Source organism: Glycine soja, chromosome 3, assembly GCF_004193775.1.
Source record: "Glycine soja cultivar W05 chromosome 3, ASM419377v2, whole genome shotgun sequence".
In the NCBI taxonomy this organism is placed as follows: Eukaryota; Viridiplantae; Streptophyta; class Magnoliopsida; order Fabales; family Fabaceae; genus Glycine; species Glycine soja.
Window position 1 is genome coordinate 44,659,430 of NC_041004.1, and position 12,553 is coordinate 44,671,982.

General features: G+C 29.5%; 2 protein-coding genes across 4 annotated transcripts; one reads left to right on the forward strand and one right to left on the reverse strand.

Moving 5' to 3' along the window:
* Positions 1 to 4,984: 4,984 nt before the first annotated feature.
* On the forward strand, positions 4,985 to 9,425 carry LOC114407487 (uncharacterized protein C24B11.05-like). The gene is made up of 8 exons (XM_028370597.1): positions 4,985 to 5,398; positions 5,889 to 5,957; positions 6,361 to 6,426; positions 6,525 to 6,622; positions 7,924 to 8,049; positions 8,128 to 8,409; positions 8,532 to 8,597; positions 8,700 to 9,425. Exons 2-8 carry the CDS (start codon positions 5,906 to 5,908, stop codon positions 8,847 to 8,849), a joined length of 840 nt encoding a protein of 279 aa, XP_028226398.1. The 5' UTR covers positions 4,985 to 5,398; positions 5,889 to 5,905; the 3' UTR covers positions 8,850 to 9,425.
* LOC114407488 (peptidyl-prolyl cis-trans isomerase, chloroplastic-like) lies at positions 9,004 to 12,115 on the reverse strand. 3 transcript variants are annotated; one of them, XM_028370601.1, is made up of 6 exons: positions 11,960 to 12,115; positions 11,562 to 11,753; positions 9,946 to 10,059; positions 9,751 to 9,805; positions 9,575 to 9,655; positions 9,004 to 9,365 (listed from the first exon to the last, which is right to left on the reverse strand). In XM_028370601.1, exons 1-5 carry the CDS (start codon positions 12,017 to 12,019, stop codon positions 9,612 to 9,614), a joined length of 465 nt encoding a protein of 154 aa, XP_028226402.1. In that variant the 5' UTR covers positions 12,020 to 12,115; the 3' UTR covers positions 9,004 to 9,365; positions 9,575 to 9,611. The 3 variants fall into 3 exon arrangements, with proteins under 3 accessions (XP_028226402.1, XP_028226400.1, XP_028226401.1); XM_028370599.1 differs by having other exon boundaries at positions 9,575 to 9,679; XM_028370600.1 differs by lacking the exon at positions 9,575 to 9,655.
* Positions 12,116 to 12,553: the final 438 nt, after the last annotated feature.

A 12,553-nucleotide genomic window follows, 5' to 3' on the forward strand; every position in this document is an offset into this window, starting at 1 on the left:
TTTTCATTTATTTATTATTTATAGTAACTAATAAAAGAGGGAATATTAGTATTTTATTGCGGAATCTAGTTCCTATGTCAGCAGCAACACTCCTTCTTTTACTGTCAGTCCCTTTTTGTTTTTGTCTAATTATTTTTCCCATGTGCCTCATTAACTTGCATTTGTTGTCCAGTATATTTTCATTATTTTGTCCCAATCAAACTAATTATCTACTATCTTTTTTTCTCTCTCTTTTATATCTACATTCTTGTGTGTACTCTTGTGATGTATGAACTTTTTTTACGTTAGACGTATATTATACTAAATATTTAAATTATAATTTATATCTTCCTTACTTTATATTATAAATTTAATGTTTTTATTTTAAAAATTAAAACTCATAAATCTAATAAGTGTATAATAACTAATTAACAAATGCATTGATCTTAAATATTCATTAATGACATTGTTAAAAGTTAAAACTCATTGTTCTTCTCCGCATATGTAATAATGAATGTGTATTTAAAATTAACTTTCTATTAAATGTTTTGCTAATTAATATAATTTATTAAATAAATGAAAATATAATAAATATGCATTTAAAATCTACTTTATATAAAATGTTTTACTGATTAATATTATAATTCATTAAATAAATAAATAATTTTGTCTAAGGTACCCTTGTATTAGACAAGGAAAAAAGTATGCCAAAACTTCACTATTTTATTTAATATTACATTTGTTCTTAATTATAAGACTCAATTTATCTAATTTATGTTTTTCATTTCACATGTATTTATAAATCCGCATACAAAATGCTTGTTAATAAAAAAAATCACATAGTAAAAATGGGAATATAATAAATGTTAAAACTCATAAGAAACAAAACATCTAACAATTATAGTATAAGATATAAATATAATCTAAAATTAACATAAACATAAAAATATTTAATTGTAAGAGAACATTTATATTTTGAAATAATAATTTATAAAAAAATGATAAGATTTATCTAATCATTATGGTATTTTAATTTTTATTTGTATAAAAAATAAAAATAAATAAAATATACTACTATCTAAAATAATGTTTAATATTACAACTACAATAAAATACAGTCTGTACTTAGAAATGTCACTAGCACTAGCTACTTCCTACCTAAACAGAAGAGAAAATATTACTTTTTGAAGAAAAGAAAAATCACATCTCATCTTTTTTTAGTTACATATAAACATGAAAGGGTGTAACAAATAAAGACATGTACCCCTTCTGCCCACAAACTTGCGTTTTTGTCTTTTATTGTTCACACTATGTACTGGCCGGTTTGATTAGGTTTTTTACCATTTGGATCTTCTCATTGCCACTAATGCCATTAATCGCGATTATGTTGTATTCAATTTCAAACCTTAGTAATCAGAGTAAGAGGAGATTTCGACACAAATCATTGTCGTTTTCTTGTGTGTTCATGTACGGGACGTTATGCAATTCACCAATTTTATACTTAAGAGCATTAGTATTTCTAAAATTAATTACTATTTTTTTTATCAACATTGTTCAGTCTGTCGTTACTCTCGTTGGTATAAGAATCTGCAAAACCTCGCAATATTGATGAACGTAGATATGAGACATACGGCATCGACAAAACTGACTCCGAAAATATGAATGAGATTATAGTTGTAGCTAGCATGGTTCCGTGTGCAACTTTCTAGGAGCCGACGATGATGATGATGGTCAATTGATTGCAGCTATTCGAACTTGCTTAACGAGGGTTAATTAATTCATGACAAAGAAGATGATATATACATTCAAACGAGGTATGGAATCAGAAAAAAGTTACACTGCTATATAAGAATCAATGATCTTGTCAATAACAAATTGGGAAGTATATGTTGGTAGTAACTTTACTCTTTCGAAAGTTAATATTTACGGCTAAATTAAATGGATCACACCTCCTAAACACACACACACAAGGGCCACACTAATGGTTAATGGGAATGTAAATGACTAAATGTGTTTCATATGTAGGTTTGGGGAAGAAGGAGATATAAAGAAAAAGATAAGGCTTCATTTGGTATAAAATGGAGGATGGATCGAAAAAGGAAGAAAAAATCTCAAATATTTTACTCTTTCCTTTATTTGTTTGAAACTAAAGAGACAAAGGAAGAAATGATTATGCAAGGGAGTCTCATGCTATTTTTATCTTCCCTCAAATATTTTTTATCTTTCCTTTATTTCTTTTATATATATATATATATATATATATATATATATATATATATATAATAAAGACAAAAATATTGTATTTTATTTTTCATATAGAATATTTATATTATTTTTGTATACATATTTTTTTTCTACTTTCTATATAACTAAATAAAAGAAAACCTTTATTTTTCTTTTCTTTCTTATCCAACAACATAAAAAATATTTCATTTTCTATTTTTTCTTTCTTAAATCAAACATACTATACAAGAAAGATTAACAAATATGTGATTAGAAAAGAAAAGAGAAATACAAAAAAAATGAGATGGAAATTTGGACGAAAGAAAAAGCATTCATTATAACTATTGAAGTTTTTATGTTATTTCTTGTTTGACAATTGACTTACAACATAAAAAATGTGTTGCATATTATTTAACGTGTAAATATAGGAGCTAACAACGTAAATATTTCTATAACATTCTTCGCATTACAATATTTTCATTATATAATTTAATGGTGATGTATTAATAGTATTTGTGATCCAATAAAAACTCACTATTTGTATAATTTTAAAGATAATTATTATAAAAATTAAATTAATTTACCTTTTATATGATAGATTTGTGACTGAATAATTATATACAATTATTTTATAGTATCCGTACGTCAATCTTTTTCTCTACATTATAAAAGAAACAATACAATTTTTTAATTATTATAATATTTATTAATATCTGATTTTTTTTATTATATAATAGCAACATATTACATCACAATGTCATTAACATGATTGTGAACACATACGTTACGTGGATCTGGCTGTAAGAGATGGCCTTATGTTGATATGGGTTTGGTCCATAGGATTTTATCCTCTCAACGTATATACTGCGAAAAAGGCTTTGTTATTACCATCTATTTTTTCTAAGTTCACTTCCAATGTTTTCAAAATATATTTTGTTTTTGACAAAATTACTCTTAACGAAAACATGTTTATGTTATATACTGCAGTTTCCCCTCGACTTAAATTTTATTCAGGCATACTCAAGTTGTATTTGAGTAAAAAGGTTAATTAAGTACTTATTTAATAAGTTTTTTTTTGTATGAGAAATTATATTATATATTAACTATAAATTTTATTTTAAGAAAAAAGCTTACAAGAGCTATATATATTTTTTTATAAAGAATTTACATTTTTTCCCTATAGGTATTCTCCTTCAGAGAATTGTATCTGAAGAAGGATATTTGATGGGGGGGAAATATTTTTTATGTAAATTTTATATAAGTTTTTTAAAATTAAACTACTAATATTGCTAAACATGACACAGTTTTAATATTATATGTTTATCTCAAGTGATACAAATTTTCTTTGGCTTACTATTATCTCTCTTGTCAGTACTCGTAGGATTAAAACTTGTGGATCAATCCAAGCTAAAGCTTGATACATAAAGTACAATGAATGAGATATTACCTAACCGTCTTACTACTTATTCCTTCCAAGTGAGAAGGAACATGTTACATTCTAGTAATGCACTTGTGGATGAATTGCGGAAAGAAAAGACCGAATTCAAACTTATTGATTTTGTCATTAGTTTAAACTTTAAATAATTTTTTTGAAAGGCAATTTAAACTTTAAAATAATATCCGAGTCATTTAATTTGTTTTTTAAATGTTTCACTTAATCAAAGCGTAATTAATAATAGTTCCAAATCCAAGTATATAAATATTCAAGAATGAGTATTGTAAATAGTGAGTTATAATTTTATTAAAATACACTTAAAGTCTAACTTACTATAATATATATATATATATATATATATATATATATATATAATCAAATTATATCGATATAACTTTAACTTTATATAACTATTACACAATCTAATAATTTTAAATTAAATAATATTTTCTTAAAATTCACTATTTGATTGAAGGTTCTACTCACGTAAATCATATATACAAAATTTCATATTAATATAAAATTGTTTGTTATCTTATTCATACACATTAAAACCCACCTAATATAAATTTTGTGAAATATATTAAAATATGAATCATTTTATTATCTTATTATTATTGTTTAATTTTGACAAAATTTGATATAGACCATCTTGACGGTGTGTATTTTATATCAAGTTATGAAATAGTGTAATAGTTGGTTAAGCTATACTGATATCATTTTATCTATTTTCTTATATATAATAATAATGATGATATTTTTAAAAAAGTGAGTAGACATTAATAAATTTCATATACACTTATATGCACATAAATATAAATCTCAATATAAGTTTATGCATGGAAAGTTTCAACTAATGGGAGTTGGACTTAACAAAAAAGACTAATCTATTATAATAAAGTGAACCAAATTTCAAATTTTCATTAAAAGAATTATTCATATTTAAAGTTTTTTTTTTATCATATTTAGTATCTGTTTGTGTTATATGGCGAACATAATTTTTTCCGAAGAAAAGTATACTTAGAAGTAGAGGAAAAAATAAATAAAAACATGTATTTGGACAATGTCCTCCCGGACAGTCCCCCATGACAAGCCTTTTGGTTTGGCATCTGATTTGGCTGCAAAGGACGTCAAGAAACAAGCATTTTGATGTTGATATGCTTTATTAGAATTACAGATAACAGCATTGATGCTTATAATATTCCTTCAATAGAAAAGAATAAACCTCATCTTTACCATCCCATCTCTAGATTATGCCTCCCTTTTTTTCTTTTGGCATTGAGATTCTAAACAAACAAAAACTTAACTTATTCATATGACAAATTTATATATATATGCGCGCGCGTGTGCGGAGAAGATTGATTGATGTCGAATTTCTGCTTTTCTTCAAGTGGTGTTTGTGTTTGTAGGGCTAACACAAATGGGCAACAACATGCATTGGAGCATAAAGTTATTATAATTATAATTAAATAATACTAAATCCTACCTTCAAATTTGTGGACTCGATCAATGAGAGCAACAAAATTACTAGTGGCGGAAATCCTACCAATCCAATTGAAAAATATCGATGGTCTCCACCTCAAAGATTTCAACCATTCGTGAATTATGCGTCACCTCGCACATTTAAACTTAGTGGCGGGTCCCCCTACAAATTCATGCACACAAATATTATAAATAGGTTTTGTGAGCCACTGCTTAATTGTTCGTGATACAATCAAACACCAGCAGCACGAGTGTTGTTTCATTCCTTTGCAAATTATTGTACTTTCCTTTTCTGTTCTACAATAGTCTATAATGATCTGTTCCTGTGCATAACCTTGATAATTATTTGTTCATAATTGACTTTATGTGGTTCACATTGATGATTGATGATTGATGATTGATGAGAATGCTTCATGTATTGATTTTATCAGACCACATTAAATAACTCACTTAGCTCGTCGTTTTTATATTAGGCTGAATTGATATATTGGGCTATATATAAATTGAAAGTGTTTATCAGGTCTTTACACGTATACGCCATTAGTAAACTTGTGTTCAAACTAGTTTGTTACATATAGTAGTAGTTTTGTTTCAATTACTTTTATGATCAAAGTCAAACTGCAACCGTTAAGCTATACCGCAACTGATGATGCTTGCATAAGATTTAAATGCCACCAAAGAAAAAAAGTATTAATATGTCGTTTGCTGAGTAGGGTTTTCATAAACATTGGAACTAACAAATTCATTGGATGTTGATGACTTGATGCAGATTAGAATTTCTTTAAAATGGATACTTCTCGCAGAATTTCTGGATTCAAGTACGATTGTTTGCTTTTGGGTATGATTGGTGCTAATCTATTAGTGCACTCTTACATCTTTCACGAGTTGTACAATTTTTGTTTAAGTATTACGAAAATTGCACATTGAAATTACTATTCTTTAGCCCATGTTTTGTAAGCACTGCAAACATTATAATGGCAATAATGCTTTTTCTCCTAAAATTTCTAAATTGAAAAGAACAACTTAAGAAAGAGAAGCTTTTTGGAGATTAGGTGTCACAACTTGGTTTTCTTTAACGAGTTCCAAACAAAAGAGAGAGACAATGAAACCATTTTTTCCTCTCTTCTAACCCCTCATTCTCCCCCAACCAACTGAACCAAGCCATTGCAGATGTGTTCTATTACCATTTTAAAGAAGAAAATGGGAGTGTTATTTATTTATAGCTCCAATATTTTCAACAGATATGGACGATACTCTCTACCCATTGAGCACAGGTCTCAATTTGGCATGTCGAAAGAACATAGAAGGTACAAACATTAACAATGAAAATTACTAAAACTACAATACCTCTAGTGTTAAGATAATATGCAAAGTAAGTCCTTTAGCTAACCAATCTTGTTTACAGGGTATATGTTGAAACATCTGCTGATGGAAGAAAGTGAAGTACCAAAGCTTTGCGTGGATTTGTACAGGGAGTATGGGACAACTATGGCAGGACTAAAGGTATATATAAAAAAAAATTACAGTTGCATCCCTTGTATATTTTTCAAATTACATTTCACATCTCTTCTTTTTTATACCCTATAAAAAAAACTCCTTAGTTATTTAGCTTACATTACACTTGAACTCATTTCCTCTTAAATATCGTCTAATAATTTAACAGAAAACATGCATGGGCTGGTTATATGACTTTTAATGAAAATTTGTCTATAATACCCTTATTTTTTTTCTCACACATACCCCTGTATTTTTCTCAAATTACACCCGACACCCCTCTTTTTTTTCACCATAAAAAAAGTATCTTAATTGTTTAACTCACATTACACCCATACTTTCGGCCTCCTAAACATCATCTAATAATTTAATAGATAGACATATATTGGTTATATGACTTTTAATGAAAATTTATGTCTAAGATACCTTTATCTTCTTCCTCTTAACTCTATAAAAGACATGTCATCATTTTTAACCTAAAAATATTTTAACATTCTTCCTTCTTTTTCTTTTTTATTTAATTGAACATGAACTCAACTTTTTGTTGAACATGAATCTCCATTGTTGGTACATATGTGTTAACATCTTTTTTTAAAAAAGTTTAATTTTTTGTATGCATGTTGGGTCATTTGGTTGTTGCATTTTTGTTGGATATGTTCCCAACAATGTCTATTAATTGAATATGATCATTTGCTTCAAATTTTAGTGTTTTGTTCCTGTATTTTGTGTTTTTAACTTCTTTCTTTGAAATATTTATTTTTTATGGTTAGGTGTTTGATATAATGTCTCAATCAAGAGTTTAATCTTCTTCAAGTGTTAACAACAATGAAATAAGAGTTAAATTTTAAAGAAAAAACTGTTATTGTCTTAAGAAAGGTTCATTCAAAGGGTCAATTGTTAACTTGTTATCAAGTATTTAACAAAGATATTAAGACAATTTCATCAGCTCATATATTTCAATTGATGTTACTACGTTAGTTAATAATATTAAAAGAAGGAGTGTAAAAGTAATGTTAAACAGGAGAGGAGTATCGGATGCAATTTAAAAAAAAAAACATAGAAGATGTGAGTGTAACAAAAATGTTAGAATAATTTCTTCTGCTCACGTATTTCAATTGATATTAGTTAAGAAGTTAACAAAAGTAATGTAAAAAAAGGGATATTGAATGCAATTTAAAAAAAAAACACATAGGATACTAGTGTAATTCACTAAAAAAAATGGCATTATTCTATGTTTTATCTTCATCGTTCTTTCTTTATGAAATACCAAAACCAATTCATTATCAATGAGTTTCCGTCCTTGCTTTCAGGCCTTTGGTTATGAGTTTGACAATGATGAATTTCATGCCTACGTGCATGGAAGATTACCATACGAGAAACTGAAGCCAGATCCAGTGTTAAGGAGCCTTCTGCTTTCCATGCCTCAGCGTAAAATAGTATGTAACTCTTTTATATTAGTTTGTGCAGTGGAGAGCATTGCACCTAATTCTAAGACATGGAAATGGTCATCACAGGTATTCACTAATGCAGATCAAGCACATGCACACCAAGTTCTCAACAGATTGGGGTTGAACGATTGTTTTGATGGCATCATATGCTTTGAAACGCTTAATCCGCCTAATTACACAAATGTACCTACTGATACTCACTTGCTAACATGGAGTAAGTCGTTTAACAAAGACTGTAACCAAGTAGAGAGCGGATGTTTCAACTCCAAGACACAAATCCTATGCAAACCCTCTGTGGAAGCCATTGAAGCTGCCATTCAGATTGCTAATGTAGATCCAAGGAAAACGGTAAAATCTATTACGTAAACTGAAAAGTAACATGCAAAAATTATGCATTTATGTTTATTTTGGCCATTTAGTCTTGGAATCAACTTACTACAGATTTTTTTTCCCTCTTCGATCCTATGCAGTTGTTTTTTGATGACAGTGCAAGAAACATTGCAAGTGGGAAAGCTGCTGGACTTAACACAGTTATTGTAAGCTATAATTTACTATATATACATCTTATTGGGAAATTTAAAAAAAATGGCTCCACAATTCATGTACATATCTAAAGCAAGTTAACATTCTGGGGACAGGTGGGACGCTCAGATTTGGTGCCTGGTGCTGACTATGCACTGAATAGCATTCATAATATCAAAGAAGCATTGCCCAAAATATGGGAGGTTGAGGGAGAGCTACAGCAAATGATCCAATCCCCAGCAGTTGAAACCATGGTCCTTGCATAGATTTTGCTTTGAAAAGAAACAAATTTTACCTACCGAGCAATCCCAACAACCATGGTCCATAGCAATTGTCTCCCCACAAATGGTGATGCTTAAAAATGTAAATCATATTGTTGGGAGCATGTAAACACAAATAACTAAGGCAAAAATTAAGAAATGGAAAAGAGAATACTATTCTTATAAGGATTAAGCATGAGTCTAGTCATACAAAATATGGATGTGGTATCTCCGCTGTGTCTCCGGAAGTCAACCAATTTGGCAGCCACTAATGATAATTCAGACACATTAACATGATTAATAAGGGACAATCAGAAAATTGGAAATTGAACTGAAAATCAGAAGTGATGTGCTTCCACGTAAAGATCAACCCTCTATAGGCAGTTCTCCGCAATTAACAATTCTGCAAGGTTTCCGAGGGACATCTGACCTACTCGTCTCCTGGGATTCAAGTGTCTTCACAACATCCATTCCATCAATGATATGTCCAAATACAACGTGCCAATTGTCTAGCCATAGAGTCTGCATCAAAAAAACAAGACACTTAATGCTGAATAAAAGTCAAAATTTTCAAGATTCGAATAGTTTAGTTAAATAATTGAGCACTGAATATGAGAAATAACGTCCACAGCAATATGGTCCAGTCTATTAGATTTTTTACTTTTACATTCACTTTAGTTTTTATATATTAGTAACTTGTAAAATTTAGGATGGCAGTACATGTCTCTCACCTTTACAGTGAAAATGAAAAATTGACTACCATTATTATTAGGACCAGCATTCGCCATGCTCAGAATTCCAGGACCGACATGCTTCACAGCAAGAAAGTGTTGAAACTAGAAATTTCAGAATATTATTAACAATACTATTTTAATATATTAATATCCAGCCAGCAACAGAGACTTACAGGCAAAACTCTCATCTTTAAAACTAGGACCATAGATACTAATTCCACCAGTTCCCTGCAGCCATTAAAACAAATTTAAAGTGAGAAGAAACATTACGACCCTCACTGATGCATATACATGACATGGCAGTGTGAAAGTAAATGCCCTCATCAGTACATATATGCAGGCATACAAACAACTATAACAGAGCTCACATTTCCTTCTGTAAAGTCTCCACCCTGAATCATGAAATCTTTGATTATACGATGGAAGGAGCTTCCTTTGTAACCATATCCTTTCTCATCTGTACAAAGACTGTTCAGCTTGATCTATAAAATTCAATGTCACACAATCCATTTCACAGTAGTAATTCAATTACAACAAGAAAAATGCTGCAGAAAAAAAGTTGTTTGCTTGCATGGATTGGCAAATGGACCAATTCATCTCAAGTAGTAAAGTTAAAACGAAAATTCTAGTGTTAAATTTACAAGGACTTTATTTGTACTTAGATAGATAAATATTTTATTAATAAAAAAAAGTTAAAGAAACTTGACTTGAAAAGGTTACGAGAAAAATAATAATTTAAATTAGCAAAAAATTAAATCAAATAATAAGAGAAATTAAACAAGAATTTAAATTAATTAATTAAAGACAGAAAAGATGAGAAATCCAATATTAGTGTGGAAGGAAATTTAGAAGATAAGAATATTGAAAACTTAATCTATCAGAGTTGGTTGTCAAGTTCACAGTAAAGGTGGTTTAGCATCTCATTTTCATGAAGGCTTTACAATTGGAAGAAGAGAATATTTAGTAAAGGAAGAAAAGATAAGAAAAGGAATGAAGAGAAGCAATGCCTCTTGCTTCTCCTTCTTCTAGTCTTTGCCTTAATTAGTTCTATTTTCATTAATTAGTCATCTTTTCTTAATTAGTCTTACTTTTCTTAATTAGTCTCATTTTCTTAATTAACTTTGCTTTTCTTCATTAGTCTCTTTTTCTTAATTAGTCTTCTTTTCTTAATTAGCCTCATTTCCTCCTTAATTAGTCATGGTTTTCTTAATTATCCTTGTTTTCTTGGGCTTTATTTATCATAAATTCATCACTCTTAATATTCTCTGTACAAAAAATTAAATGATATTAATTTAACAATTATTTGCTCAAAAAGGAAAAATTATGAGAAAATAATTACAAATTTCTGTATAATTTAACTCCAAAATATACTCATTATTAGTTAACACCTGTATACAAAGCACTGAAATTTTGAACTGTTTTAGGAACAACCTCTCCAAATAGGCCCAAAACAATCCTGCCCACAGGTTCACCACCAACTTCTACATAAAAAAAACACTAGGTCGTCACCTTGGCTTGAAGCTCTACAACCTAAAGGTAACAAAACCATGTAAGAAAAATCATCTTAATCACATCAGAATAGATTATTGAGCATCACCAAGACCTTTTCAGGTGAATTCAATGAATCCAATCCCAAACATGCAGTTGTATGTTGTAAGAATCAACAATCCAAATACTGAATGGCTCGTACTCTACGAGCAACAAGCGGTTTAACAAAACGTTATCTCCTTTTTTTTTTTCTATTTTTTCATAATTACAAGAATATCACCTTGTTTTTACTTTGTTTCTCATTTTCAAAAACTTGTTTAGGAAATGGTGAAAATCATGTCCTTTTCACACTCTTGTAACAATGACCAAGTGGAACAAAGAGCATAAGTTAGAAATGCCGAAGGTGTTATCCTTTAACTTCTCCAGTGTTTCACATTGGCTTAGTATTATTCTGTAAACATATTCCCAAACCACAAATTTTAAATGACAAACTTACACTATCTGCAGCATTGACACATGTCATTCTCCTATATCGAATTGACCTTGCTTCAGATTGTTGCGTGACAGAAAACCTCAGGGCATTATGTGATCTTGATGTCAATGTTTTACCATAACCAATCGGTGATTTGGTACCGCAACATACCACATGTGACCTTTGAACCTTAGACACATCTTGGCTAAAGTTAGCCTGAAAAAATGGCAGCAAACTTATACCGTTATTAATATACACAAACAGTTGTAGGAACATTTGAAACCCAAAACCCCATATGAACAAAGGTGTGAAAAATCATCCCTTTCATACATTAATGGAAGCTATTTGGGTGCTTCCAAAAAGCAAAGTCACAACAGTGCACCTAAAAATAATGCCGAAAGAGAAAAGTAGGAAGCAGTGACCTGAAGAGGTGGAAGTGAATTCTGACATTGAACCAATTGAGCAGATAATGAAGACGCCATACTCACTCACTCACTCGAACCTTCCCTTGCTGTTTTGATTGCGAATTTGCCCAAAACGAAGAGAAGACACGGCGTGAAACTGAAAGCCGTAAGAGATAAAAGGATTTAAGTATGCGTATTTTTATATGTAAAAAAAATATGTATAGCTTTTTTTTTGTGAATGTATAGTTTTTCATTTATTACTACATAAAAAATAATCTCGTTTCAATTAAATTAATTTTCTTTTAAGTACTCCGTTGCAGTATAAAAAAAACTTATTGCTAGTTTTCTATACAATTGTGAGGCTTTGATTTAGTTAATTATATAAGATATAAGATGAATACCAAATATTATTTTTGTTTTGCTTTCTAGTGCTGGTCCTACCACGGCCTGGACTCGCATTGATTTCTCAGTCACGATCTGTGAATTAAACTGTATTGTTGATTAATGGCAAAGAGAAATGATCAGCACATCTAAACAATTAATTATTCAAATGTGCAAAATATTTGTTCTGTTGTTCAATTCCTAACGAATTAGTTATTTTTTGGGCTTTTA

Bases quoted from the DNA above. Each gene is read 5' to 3' on its own strand.
- LOC114407487 (XM_028370597.1), top strand. From the start codon at position 5,906: ATGGATACTTCTCGCAGAATTTCTGGATTCAAGTACGATTGTTTGCTT. The intron at 6,427-6,524 runs GTACAAACATTA...TCTTGTTTACAG, and splicing joins ATGTCGAAAGAACATAGAAG to GGTATATGTTGAAACATCTG. The intron at 8,410-8,531 runs GTAAAATCTATT...GATCCTATGCAG, and splicing joins ATGTAGATCCAAGGAAAACG to TTGTTTTTTGATGACAGTGC.
- LOC114407488 (XM_028370599.1), bottom strand. From the start codon at position 12,019: ATGGCGTCTTCATTATCTGCTCAATTGGTTCAATGTCAGAATTCACTT. The intron at 10,060-11,561 runs GTAAGTTTGTCA...TGAATTTTATAG, and splicing joins GTGTCAATGCTGCAGATAGT to ATCAAGCTGAACAGTCTTTG. The intron at 9,806-9,945 runs GTGAGCTCTGTT...TAATGGCTGCAG, and splicing joins GAGACTTTACAGAAGGAAAT to GGAACTGGTGGAATTAGTAT.